The 13,833-nt window shown below is 38.6% G+C and overlaps 1 protein-coding gene and 1 long non-coding RNA gene across 2 annotated transcripts; one reads left to right on the plus strand and one right to left on the minus strand.

Moving 5' to 3' along the window:
* Positions 1-125: 125 nt before the first annotated feature.
* On the minus strand, positions 126-5,048 carry LOC109402115 (protein PRRC1). The gene is made up of 5 exons (XM_019674739.3): positions 4,451-5,048; positions 4,283-4,385; positions 4,053-4,223; positions 3,794-3,983; positions 126-739 (listed from the first exon to the last, which is right to left on the minus strand). The coding sequence occupies exons 1-5, from the start codon at positions 4,950-4,952 to the stop codon at positions 563-565; spliced, it is 1,143 nt and encodes a 380-aa protein (XP_019530284.2). The 5' UTR covers positions 4,953-5,048; the 3' UTR covers positions 126-562.
* A 5,191-nt stretch (positions 5,049-10,239) lies between these two features.
* On the plus strand, positions 10,240-10,864 carry LOC134289011 (uncharacterized). The gene is made up of 3 exons (XR_009998217.1): positions 10,240-10,576; positions 10,644-10,711; positions 10,774-10,864. It is a non-coding gene; the product is annotated as an uncharacterized LOC134289011 (long non-coding RNA).
* Positions 10,865-13,833: the final 2,969 nt, after the last annotated feature.

Below are 13,833 nucleotides of genomic sequence, written 5' to 3' on the forward strand. Positions count from 1 at the left end.
CAAATTGACAAAAATGCACATGGACAGATATGCGTCCATCGGCAGTACGGTCATCTATCATAATGCATTTGAAACAAGCTTATTCTGTTGATCATAATGTCGGAAAAATGAGTCGTACAGAGTACGCAAACTTTATTACTTTATTAGAATCAATGTTTTTATTTAAACTAGCAGTAAATAAAATGATATGGGAAACTTATCAATAATTGGTATATATTAGGCATAATTCTCCTGTCGCTTGGTAATACGCATCGGTTTGTGTCCTCTTATCCATAACGTCAAGCAAAACGCGAACTCCAACAATGCATATAAATAGATAGCGTTGGCAATGACTCTTCCTTTATATTGTGTTCCGAAATGCGCCCTGTTTTGATTGCAACCAACCGTATCTCTATTTGGTCTGGCTGCTTACTCCATCCATTCGCGGTGAAGTTCCCCCATCAGCGAAGGGAAAATGAAGAAATAATATTTTCTCTAATGCTTAGGTAAACGAACCAGCCCGCTCTCGCTAGTAATGTCCGCACCGACACCCCGTCGTCGATAGGCTGGCCCTCAGTAAATCTTATTCGTTTGAGCCTGGTAGGGCGACGGTGGCGCCGGCGGCCGCGGTGGTACCCAAGGTCGACGCATACTCGGCGACCGCTTGCTTGTAGAGCGTCGCAATGGTTTTGGCCGCACTCAGGATCATCTCCGAGCGGCTGACCGAGGTGTACATTTTGTGCCATTCCGTGTGCGGTGTCTGAAAAATTCAGGAAATTAAAAAGGTGTTTAACCCTCTAATACCCAACCCCGCCTTTAGACGGGGTATAGTTTGAGCATTTTTGTAATTTTTGTTTCATTGAAAATCAAAATTTTTATATTTTTGGCTGATATTAAGGACTGTTTTGTATATCTCAAAATGGGTTTTGGTGTATTTTAAAGCGGATTTACATTTTTTTTTAATCATTAAAAAAATGATGTTTTAGCTACCTTTTAGAAGCCACTCTTTATTTTGTACTGTATCGCTACAATTAACATATTTTTAATTTTTCCCAAAACATTCTATCCTAGTTTAATAGTTTAAGGGAATCGACTACACTCTAAAATTATTTTCCTTAAAATTACACGGAAATTTAAATTTTCTATGAAAAAAAATAAAAATAAAAATATTTCAACAATAATCATAAAATCTTAAAATGTTTTCATCTCAAAAAATCCGTAACCCAAAATGGGCTTCCAGGAAAAATATAAAAGTGTGGGGATGTTCAAAATTAAAAATTAGAAAAATCAAAAACTGAAATTCACGAAATTGAGAATTAAAAAGAATCATCTTCCAAAACATGTTTAAATCGATTTTAGATGACAAAAAATGATATTTAGATCAAAATCAAAAATTTGGGTATTAGAGGGTTAATTTAAAACTACTAAATTTATGGTTACTTTAATAGATACTTTGAACAAACTTACAAGTTCACTTGTTTTGAATATTTTTAACATTAGCAGTGAGATCTTCAGCACAAAGCTTCAGGTTGAAAATGCCCCTAACTTAGTTAAAAATATATTTTTTTCAAAATCACAATTTTATCTAAGAGTTCATTTTGAAATAAACCAATTATTTCGATAAATGACAACTAGGATAATTCATGTATTTTGGACATGCTGAGGACAACGTTGGAAAAATCGTCCCCTAGCTTCGTAGACAAAATTCTCCAAAAACATAAACGGAAAAAACGCCGGCAGAACATCACGACCCTACAACCTGCAACAGAAGAAGTTAAAAGAATCAGTCTCCCATTCTACCCGAAAGTCACAAATCTAATTAAAAATACACTCCGACGACAAGGACTTCATGTTGTACATAAGAGCGACAACACGTTACGCGATCTACTGTGTAACTTGAAGGACAAAATCCCTCCGGAAGAGCAATCTGGCATATATCAAGTACCTTGCAACGACTGCCCGGCGGTGTACATCGGTCAAACACGTCGCAAGGTCAAGGTACGCTTGAAAGAACATAAAAACGCAGTGGAAACCAACAAACCCAACGAATCCGGAGTTGCAGCACATACGGTAGCTTCTACGCATAGCATAGACTGGAAGAATGCGAAGCTGATCAAGGCAGTTAGAAAGGCTTCGCATCTCAATGCCTGGGAGTCTATGCTCATATCAAACGAAACGAAGCCATTGATGAACGAAGATGACCCCCCTATCACATCAGGTCTTTTTGGCCTGATAAAAACGACGACGATCAACTGATTTCTCTTCATCTCGGACGAGTACGAACAACGTACAATCATTCGACGTAGCCAGTCGGACATTGTCCCGAGGATGGGTAACATCGCACCCGAAACCGGTCGACAACAAAGGTAATTTTAACCCTTTGACGATTGTAAGAACGATAAGTGTTATGTCTTGTCTCGCGTGTCGCGTCTTGTGAATGTCGTCCTTTCTAAGGAATTAATTATTGTGCAAAGTTACTAATACGCTTATAATATGATTGTACTTTGCGTTCCTGGTGACAAAAACCTAAACGAAAGCATTTTAAGCTGAAAAAATCACAATTTCAAATCGCCTGTTAGAATTGCATTTTGGAACCGAATATATGTTTTGGACACCCTCAGGTATATATAATTTGGACAGGGCAATAAGGCAATCCATGAGACAGATGCGATCAGCTAATATTTTTTATTTGCCATGTATTTTTGACATTCGATGATCGGGGTGACAGTTGAACACAAAGGAATTTGTTAAGCACCGACGACACTTGACGAAACTTTGTTAAGTTGTACTCACACTGTGTTTACATTTTTGTCTGTTACCCCCATCGCGAAAAGTCGTCATGGATTGCCTTATTATCTCAATGTTTAGCCATGTGTACTGATAAATCATGGAAGTAGCATAAAATAACAAATATTTTATTGCAAATAATCAAATTTCACCGCTTAACAAGCATCTATTTTGATAACTATTACAGGTTTTGTTAAAATCGAGAAAATATCGCCAGACCCACATAATACGTCTCCAAGTATGCAGTCGCACAGCATCCCCATGTAGTTCGTCAGATGACCAAAATATATTAACATTAGAAAACATGAAATGTATTTTGGACACCACCTATTTTAAGCGTTCTAGATAAATGTTAAGAGATTGGCTGCCTATTGCTTCTTTATTGAACATTTTTCATTGCAATAAGGCATTTAAATTTCTTACAATTATTATTTCAACGGTTTTAGGGTGAATATTGCATGTGACTGTGAAGTGTATATCGTCTTTCATACCTGTGCATTTGAGGGGTTTTAGTGAAAAAATTTACATTTTCGATAATTTTGAAGTAAATTCGTAATTGTTAAGCGTATTTTCAACGAAATTCATCAGAATAAGATCTGTTTGATTCAATAATCGATATTGAGAAGTATCTATTTTAATAAGCTCTCCAGAACAAGACATATGTCGCCGTGCATGTCCAAATTATATTTTTTTACCCTACTTGCTTCTATTTCCAAACTTTCGACTGAATTGAAATTGATTTGAAAATCATATCAAATTTACTGCATGAAATGTTCACTTACACTTTTTTTGAGTTTCACTAGTTTGTAGTTCACTTAATTAATGCGAACCCGCTAAAACTCAAATTCAATCGGTTTCTTGACTTTTTTCCAGTAAAATTACTATGTGATTTCCTTTCAGTGTATAGTATTTCCGATTACTAAATGACGGAGAACACTGCACAACACGTACGACCCCTATTTGGTCACGATATCACGAATAATCTCAAAAACACTTCACACTAAGCGATTTCTTATAAAATACTTACATTCAGATTCTTAGCCATCACACTTCCAATTGTGACTGCGAAACCCGTATCCCTAAGCTCATAATCTTCTGGTGTATCGGCCTGAATGGATGCTATGATAGGCAGTGGAATCGGCGTCATCTGTGTGATAGTTCTCAGCAAGACATTTTTGGCGTAATCAAACAGTACAATAATACTTGCTTCGAACCATCTACAATTAGAGAAGTATTAAAAATTTGATCGAACACTCACTCAGTGCACATCCGAACTTGTCACTTACTGAGTCGGGTACAATTCAACCAAAAAGTTTTCAACCGCAACTACCGGTAGGTGATCATCTACCCTTGGGTTTTCCGCCCGAATAACATTGATTCTGTGTTCAGCTCCCTTCAATCCTGCAGCAAATCCTACCGGTTGGGCCGCGATCCCTGCTGGTTGAGAAGACAGTCCTCTAAAATTGGAAAACCGTAATTTCTTATTCGGAAGAAATAATAACGTTCCGATACCAACATAACAGTAGCTTTGCCAAACACCGTTTGAAATGCTTCCCTGATTGGCCGAACTTTATCGTCCTTGTCTGATGCCACAATCACCTCTGTATCACCACCAGAATCTAAAACGGAAAAAAATCACATAATTAACAAATGTCTCCCGCTAAATTTCTGTTTCTATCCCAACTGATATACTCCTTCATCTGCGGATCCAAAGTGGTGACGATCGTATCGACCGAGCTTTTGGCCTTTTCCGCTACCTTGTGCAACAGCCCATTATTGCTAACAGCGCCCTTCATCCATCCGAACAGTGTCGACCCTCCTTGCGTGATAGGACTTAACGCTTCCGATAGTGGTTCCGCGTTCAAAACCATACTGGCAAAATCCTTTCCCATTCTCGATGATCCACCTTCCGACTTCTCCGTCGATTCCGGTTCAGCCGTAGCCGTGACCGTACTAGTATCCTTGTTCGAAGGAATTGCCGGACTGAATGTGGTCGGAATGAAAGGATCGGACTCCGGGTTGCTTCGTTTTGGCGATTGCTCTTCTTCCATTTCCGCTTTTTGTTGCGCAGTATCTTCGGGAACAACAGATTGCTGTGGCACACCCGCCGTAACGAAGCTCGGCAACTCCGACGGAGGACTAATGTTGGACAGAATGTTTCCGACTTTTTTCTGGCTGTCCGACATTATATTCTCCGTGTCCAAAAGTTTACAATTTTTACAGAAATTAATCCGAGCAAATCCAAAAACACAGATCCGAAACAAACAGTTTGTTTTTGTTTTGTTTTGTTGACGTTTCATAGACCAACTCACCACCACTCGGACTCTCTCGTACTCACTCAATCGATCGAATTCGAACACATAAAATAGAACGGCTCAAAAAAGCAGCGAGAAAGCTCGTCATCGGTGCTGCCACCTGTGCTTGTCGGTGTGAACCACTGTGCTTAATAAGAGTGTACATGGGACTGAACCATCAAATAGCGGCTCAAAGCTTTATCTTGGCTTTACCTAGAGCTGCAAGGTATGAATCAGAAATGCATATTCACTTATTCTTAAATGTTTTCTTAAGTAGTTTAAAAATATTATTTTTTTTGGGTTGTGTCCTGCCCCTAGGCTTGAATTTAATTGAGATGTGAAAAACTTGAGAAACTCATGGAGACGCTTGGTTGTTGATGTCTCTGCTCTCTGCTAGCCATGTTAAGTGACATCTCAACAACCCATCATTTGCGTTTTAAGTGACATCTTACGCTAAGAACCTCTGGAGTATATCTTGGAGAATTTATCAGAGAAAAGCCTTAATGATTTTCGAGAAAAACTTACAGAAGAATTTCTTGAAAACTTCGGGAGAGGTACTAATCATGGCACGATAACGAAACCTTCAGAAAACCAAAAAACGAAAAACTCATGGATAATAGACACTCTTGCTATCCGCATGACGACTAAGTATGGTATTTGGTCATGTTATTAATAATTCACACCTTTGAAATAAAATTAGATGGTCTGTGAACAATCTTGTGAGTATTACATAACTTAAGCGGTGCAAGCGCGAACATGCTTGAAGGAATCTAGGTTGGATTCCTGGAAATGCCATTATCAATTTTCTGAACTTAGGTAGGTACTGTTTATATCTTCGCGAATGCAAAAAAGTCAATTAACAAAGAGTACCTTCAGTCACGGTGTGTCTGGTAGAAGAAATTTATTACAAAAAAATAGGCATCGCTAATTTTTACGTTACGTGAAAGTTGACGCTTCTAGCTTTCATTCAAGCCCAACATCGAAATATTCCATCGGGGGAACTTTTTCATACAAAAATTAGGTATGTTTGTTAAGTAGAAATAGGGATGAATTTGGAACCGTTCATTTTGTATGGGGAAAAACAGTATTCTGAAAAAGTTGTTCGAGATCCCTCGGTGGATTTTTTTGAGGGACCGTGCAAATGAAAGCTGAAAGCCTCTATTTTTGAATAGCGAAAAATTTGACGATGCCTATTTTTTTTGTTATAAACCTTTCCCATACACACGCCGTGCAGTAAATAACCGTAAAGGCGCTTAAAGAACAACAGGCAGAGTATTTCCTGTTGGAACGTTACTCCATGAAGATCAATAAAATTGCTGCACTCCCCTCTACCACATAAACGTTTATTGGATGGAAAGTCGTACCTTTTCTGAAGCTCAAACAATTGGTTTTTAAAACATAGAATTTGCATTTGAATAAACTATTGCTTAAGGTGAATATATTACGAAGCCACTCCTGGAGTATTCAAGAGCACAAATCTGAGGAAACAAAAGACGGATTGCGCTGAAAAGTTGATCGATTGGTGACCCGCTGGTGGTGACCAATCGATCAACTTTGGAGCACTAACCAACCCTCGGTTCTTCAGATTTGTGCTTTTGAAAATTCGAAGTGTGGCTTCGTTATATATTCACCTTAAAGTTAGCATTCGTTCTTATTCGAGTGTATGATACAAGCTGCAATCGACAACACATTGTACTACATTGTATTTAAATATTCGACAATATCAAAGGCCAACTCTTAATTTAGACTATGCACCGTAGAAATTCAATCCCATTGAGTAGAGAAACCGAAACGGAAAAAAACGTTTGAGATCGATCGTGAGAGCAGTGAGGCGTTTTCGAAAGCCGATCGTGGGATTTATTTACGCCTGAGGCTCCGCCTATGACCGAAATGCGATATAACAATCAACGAATCATACTCTGAGTACATAGCATCTTAGATCTGCGCAATTTTGGTGTGTTATAAAAGTTAAACGCGACGATAGTGTTAAGTGCACTTCATTTGCGAATGAACGCTTACTACTATATTATGGATAGGTACTTGCTTGGTTCTCCAACAATACGCGTGGGCACAATGCAATGGTAGACCATGCCCTTGGAAACATTCGGATTATGAACTAGTCGATATTATTTTCTGTAGGGTGTTTCTATGTTTGACACAGAACATGCAGATTCAAAAAGAAAAACCCATGCCATTACTGAGACAAGATCAGTAGCCGAAACTCATACTAAGTATAATAATGAAATGGGCAAGTGATTTGATCGAACAATTTCACTATACGAACGCATTTCACATTTTACATAAGGTACGGTATCGGTAATTATGAACAATGTACCAAGAAGTAAATAAGGGGCCTAGAATCAAAGGGGTGTAAGTGACCATTTTGTCGATTTTGAGCTAAGCATATAAAAAAAATCTTCAGGCTTCAAGCTTTCAGTAACTTTTTTAAGATTATTTTTACGATTATTAGAAAAATGAAAATAAATCGTAGAAAATTGGGTCGATTTTGATGCTCCATACATTGTGTATGAGATGAAAAATTGGTGAAAAACTTTAAACCTCATTTACTCGAAAGTGGGTTTTTGTTACTTACATCCCTTTGCTTCTAACCCCCTCAAATATATAACTGGAAATGCACAATTAGTTCCAATTTAAACCAAAATTGAACTCTTGCCTCAATGGTGAAATAAGGCCTCCAGTATTTGAATTGAACTCTTTATGATACATAGCGTAATAACCTTGCATCCTTGCCAATATATACTGTTCATTCTCGTCAAAATTGCAGCAGAATATACCCTGCAAAGGTTAATGACCATATAATTTCAGATCCTTTATTCAACTTGCACATGTGTAATATGCCCATATAGCCGAGGCGGTAAACGCACTGGTATTCAGCATGACCATGCTGAGGGTGACGGGTTCGATTCCCGGTCAGTCCAGGATCTTTTCGTAAAGGAAATTTCCTTGACTTCCTTGGGCATAGAGTAACTTCGTGCCTGCCACACGATATACACATGCAAAATGGTCATTGGCAGAGGAAGCTCTCAGTTAATAACTGTGGAAGTGCTCATAGAACACTAAGCTGAGAAGCAGGCTATGTCTCAATGAGGACGTTACGCCAAGAAGAAGAAGAAGAAGATGTGTAATATGCAGCATTGCACCAGCAGTTGTTTGTAGTGTAGTTGCTGTTACGAGTGAAAATATTCACTTCTGTTACCTCAATCTCCCACCTCTCATTACATGTCGAGTCGAGAGAATTTGTAAATTTTCAGCGAAAATTTTAATATCCCATAAATCAAATGAAATATGAGATGAGATGAGGTATGAGATTGTTCATTTGCACTTGAGGATATGCAATTTGATCGAACAAACATTTCAACAAGGGGTTATATGAGGGTTCAGGCGCGTTTTAGGGGCTTTCAGGAGCCCTTTAAAGGCGTTTCGACAGGTTTCGTTAGCATTTCAGTGAAATTACGGGGGTTTCAGGGACATTCGGGGGATATCTCAAGAGCTTTTAAAGGGTGTTACGAGAGATTTGAGGGGTGTATCAGGGCTTTTCAGAGACATTTCAGAGACTTTCAGGGGGTTTAAGGAACGTTTTAAAGGTGTTCCAAAGGGATTCAGGGGCGTTTGAGAGAAATTCAGGGTTTTCAGGGGCGTTTATGGGAGTTTCCGGAACCTTTTAAAGGCATCCCAAGGGACTTCAAAGGCATTTAAAATTGATTATGAGGGATGCAATGGCATTTCAATGAGATTATGAGGGTTTCAGGGTGTTTCAAGGGGTTTCAAGGGCTTTTTTTCTACAGGTGTATCAAGAGCATTTTCTAGTCGTTTCAAGGGGTTGCAGGGGCGTTTGGGGGCGTTCTCAATTCTCAGTTCTTTATAATTGCGTTCCGGAGAACTGTTTTTCAAAGGCATTACGGAGATTTCAGGAGCGTTTCAATAGTTTTACCACTTTTGTGACGATCCTGAGACCCACTAAGAAGCACCTAAGGCACCTCAGAGACCCTTTGGAGTACCTTGATACCCCGTGAAACATCTCCGAGTACTCCATGAGACCCTCTGAAATGCATCTGATACCTTTAAGTAGCACCCCAGAAGGGGCCGGATCACAACGTTCAACGCCATACTGTCCCGGTTATTGAGTCCGTTTTTTTTTGTGAAATAACGTCCGAAAGTTTAGATGCGTCATAATATCCTTAATTTTTTGTTTTCATTCACGTGTATTAGGTATACTTTGTGCCTTCTTTCTTTGGACTTTGTGGCGTATCCGTATGTTTGGACGTTATGCCAAGGAAAATGTGCCATAAAGCCCTGATACATTATGGCCTCGGGCGATATTATACTGCGTCCCCCTCCCCTGGAAACTCGTTAACGCTCCTGAGACCCACTAACATGATGGTGAGACCACCTGGCGGGTTTTAGGGGACCCCTGAGTTTCCCTGAAATGCCCCAGAGACCCTCTGGATTCCCATTGAAATCCCCTGAGACTGTCCTGAAACCCCCTTACACCCAACTGTGACGTCCTAAAACAACTGAGATTTCAAAAAATGCTCCTTACACCACTGAAACGTCCCTGACATTTCCAGGTATCACCAAAGATCCCCTAAAACGCTTCTGAGACCTCCTGAGTTTCGCTGGAACGCCCCTGGAGCCCTCTGAGATTCTCCTGAGACCACCTTAACCTTCCTTATGCATCACATTAGGAACAGTTCACTGACTTAGTGTAAGGAATAGGACAAACATGCTCCTAAGCATAAGGTGGGTTAACCCCTCCTTGTACAATAGGGCCATTTTTTACCCTACCCATAAACCGTTGGTGTGTTCGACTGTTTTACGAAACTGTTTCGTGGTGGCTTGTCAGTCTTGACAAAAATAAAACACTATTTATGTTATTTTGTCCGACGTTTCGGTCCGTTTGGGACCTTCTTCAGGGACTCTGGAAATGTTTATTTATCAGTTGTAACATTTTTAATATTCGAGAAAACTTTCAATTTTTACCAATAGTTACAGTGTTCTCGTCCAGTGTGGTTCGGTAGAACCTGTAACTGTCGATTTGGTTCGAATTTCTGTCGGATACAAAAAGTGGTGCGTAACTTGGTTGGCTCCGAAACAACTTGGTTGGCTCCGAAACAACCAGCAAAGCCGAAGAAGTAGAAACGAATGAGCAAAACAAACGAGCAAAACAAATTGTAAACACACACACACACACACACACACACACACACACACACACACACACACACACACACACACACACACACACACACACACACACACACACACACACACACACACACACACACACACACACACACACACACACACACACACACACACTGTAGGGAAATTATTAGTCACTTACACCACCAAACACGACAGTCCACACGAACACCACAAAGATACACGGAAAGCAATGGTGATCGTTTTCGAAGTAGGTTCTAAATTCCGGAGTGCTAATTTTCGGAACGAGTTTCCCCCGATAGGGCATCCAATTTGGCTGCGATTGTGCGGGAGTAAGTACAATGAGACAAATTGCGTGGGTGAAAATTAAAATTACGCACCACTTTTTGTATCCGACAGAAATTCGAACCAAATCGACAGTTACAGGTTCTACCGAACCACACTGGACGAGAACACTGTAACTATTGGTAAAAATTGAAAGTTTTCTCGAATATTAAAAATGTTACAACTGATAAATAAACATTTCCAGAGTCCCTGAAGAAGGTCCCAAACGGACCGAAACGTCGGACAAAATAACATAAATAGTGTTTTATTTTTGTCAAGACTGACAAGCCACTACGAAACACTACCCATAAACTACATCAGCGAACTGTTCCCAACGTAATGCATTAAGGAGGTTCAACGTCCCTGAGACCACCTGAAACCATTTTATGGTTGTTCTTACCACAAAAACGGGTGGCGATCTCCTACGTTGTGTCCTTTTTTATTTTCAGCTTTTCCTTCCACAGGACGACGGTGAGCACTGATGATAGTGTGCACAGGTGAGTATGATTTCGTATTCTTTCTTTTCAGGTTCCACGACAGAATGACGGCGATGGCACGGACGAAAACCACAGGCACAGAATCTTCTACGTAGTACAAATCAAAGGCACTAAACTGATCACTTGCTTCTAGTCTTTATTAATACACAAAAAGTATAACAAATTGTGTTCTGAACATTAATCTTCTTTATTACGCGACGACTAGTACTCTTACACTTCTGCTCTTCAAGCGAACCCGAATAGAATTTCGGATGCTTCTGAAACGCCCCTGAAACCGCCTTAAAACGATCCCTCCCTGGAACCCCTTGGAACCCTCTGAGGCCCATTGAAGCATCCTTGAGGCTCCTGGAAACCCCTGAGACACCCCTTATTCGCCATGAAACCTCCTAGTAGACTCTGAAACCCCCTAGGATCAGCTTAGACCGTCCCTGAGATCACCTGGTTTTTACTTTTATTTTATGCAGGGCATCAAAATATACTAAAAAATATGTTTTAGTATATGAACTGTAATAGCACAGTGCAACACATAAAGCCTGTGCACTTTAGAATCGGTAAACTATCAACTGGATGCAGATCAAAAACGGTTTGATCTAGAAAAAATGTTGTAAGCAGCAAATGAAGCATATTTATTGTATGTTATAGGAAGAATATGAAAATTGCTGTTAGAATGAAATATCGATGTGAGCTTGTAATTCATGCCATTTTATTCTGCACAAACCAAAGATATTGACACTTGCAAATGTCACACTTTAGGGGCTGATATTTCCACAACAAAGTTATATTCATCAAAGATATCTTCAAGACGAGTTAGGACATTAAACTTTTGATACGTTTGGTTTGCAAGGACATATTAAATGCATAGCGTTATTGCTATTCAAAGTAGTGTTCATTAAAAAATACTTCCTGAGATCGTTACTTGGACCTACAATCAGTGGGGTGACACGGCTGTCGCCGCTTCACCCAACATCATTTTTGGTACGGCGCGTTTTGGTACCCACTTTCTGGTCGGTTTACCCTAACTTGCTCCTGATTTTCGGGTGTGTGGCTCGTGTGTTGCTAGTGCTTATTTCAGAAATTACACATTTCAAACGAAATCGTTGTTTTTGATGATTGTTTCTCTTTCCTTATCACTTTGCACGATATTATATGTAGCAGCGAAGCAGTGTCGATGTTTCCAGCGCATTTTTCCATGAATTAAGCAATCAAAACAAAAACATTGGACGCCATGTTGCATTGAATGCTGGGTAGATGATTCTGGCCCTTCGTCATCCCCCTGCCTACAATACCATACCAATACGAGTAGCCTAACATATTTCATAGCCTAACTTGGGTTATTTTTGGAATAATTATTATTATTTGGAATAATTTTTATCAGCTGTTTTTCCTAGACAGCAGTCGGAAAATAACAGTCATAAGACAAACTTCTCATTACAAAACATAAATTCGATAGTTTTCACGGATGAAATACTGAATACCATTTAGATTATGAAACTATAGATGTAACACCATGATCACAAATAAAAAAAAACTTCAGTTCAGAAATCTTTTAATTCTTAAGATATTACACACCATAACAACACTTCCTACGAATTTCGTCAGCTAACGTCCATACACTGCCGTAATTCTGCAAAGTGACGTAAGCGCCATTCAAAATGTCGATATTTTTTGGTATATTTTATATAATATCTGGTGTAAAAATAACACTGTGGTATGCCTGCTGTATTAGAATGCAAGATCTAGTCGTAATCTATCATCTATGGAAAGAAACTTAGAGGATGAGCAAGAGTTTTAAGCATAATAACCAGAAAATGGGCCAAAACTATCAATGTCGCTTACGTCACTTTGCAGAATTACGGCAGTACAGCTTTCGAGCCTCGATTATGCATGTCATTTGGGGTCAACATTGGTTTGATATATTCCAGAACTGTTCATATAATATCCTTTCCGTATGCGTATTTGCCGAAATAAAGTTTATACGAAAACAGCGGTTTTGGCATTAAATATGTATGAAAGCCTTTGATTTTCTGTGAAAAACCCCTTAATAATGTACCATATCTATATAATATATAATATAATACAATAATATAATATAATATAATATAATATAATATAATATAATATAATATAATATAATATAATATAATATAATATAATATAATATAATATAATATAATATAATATAATATAATAATATATAATATAATATAATATAATATAATATAATATAATATAATATAATATAATATAATATAATATAATACATAATATAAACATTTTCCAAGTTTTTTTTCAAATTCATAAATGGTGGCCTAAATACAGTATTTCTCCATCATCTTTCTGTAAGAAGGATCATTACTGGGATCAAGCCAGATAGTTTTCCTTGCCAATTGATCGTGTTTGCCTCCACAAAACGTGAGATAGGCTCAAAAAGTCATAAAAGTTTCCATTATGAAAAGATCTTGGGACGAAAGTCTATCACAAAAGCTATCTGCATATGTTAGCAATATTTTATACAATTAATAACATGAAATGATCTCACTGATTGGTGATATTTTTGGGAGCTTGTCCTCGTCTAAGCTGAGTGAGTAGTAAAATTTAAAAAAAAAAATCGCAGAACGACAAAAGCCTGCATCACATTTTAACCCTTTGGAGCAGAATTGTATTGCCTTCGCTGCCACCACCTCGCTGGCCTCGAACAAGTTTCTTATGCTCGGTTTCACCGCTAGAGTCATATTGACCCCTCCCGGTTCCAAAGGGTTAAGCAACAT

The sequence above is a fragment of the Aedes albopictus genome, chromosome 2 (genome assembly GCF_035046485.1).
Source record: "Aedes albopictus strain Foshan chromosome 2, AalbF5, whole genome shotgun sequence".
Taxonomy (NCBI): Eukaryota; Metazoa; Arthropoda; class Insecta; order Diptera; family Culicidae; genus Aedes; species Aedes albopictus.

Excerpts from the sequence above, each read along its gene's own strand:
- LOC109402115 (XM_019674739.3), bottom strand. The coding sequence starts at position 4,952 with ATGTCGGACAGCCAGAAAAAAGTCGGAAACATTCTGTCCAACATTAGT. Across the intron at positions 3,984-4,052 it reads GTTGAATTGTACCCGACTCA|ATGGTTCGAAGCAAGTATTA; the intron begins GTAAGTGACAAG and ends CTCTAATTGTAG. Across the intron at positions 740-3,793 it reads TGATGGCTAAGAATCTGAAT|ACACCGCACACGGAATGGCA; the intron begins GTAAGTATTTTA and ends TGAATTTTTCAG.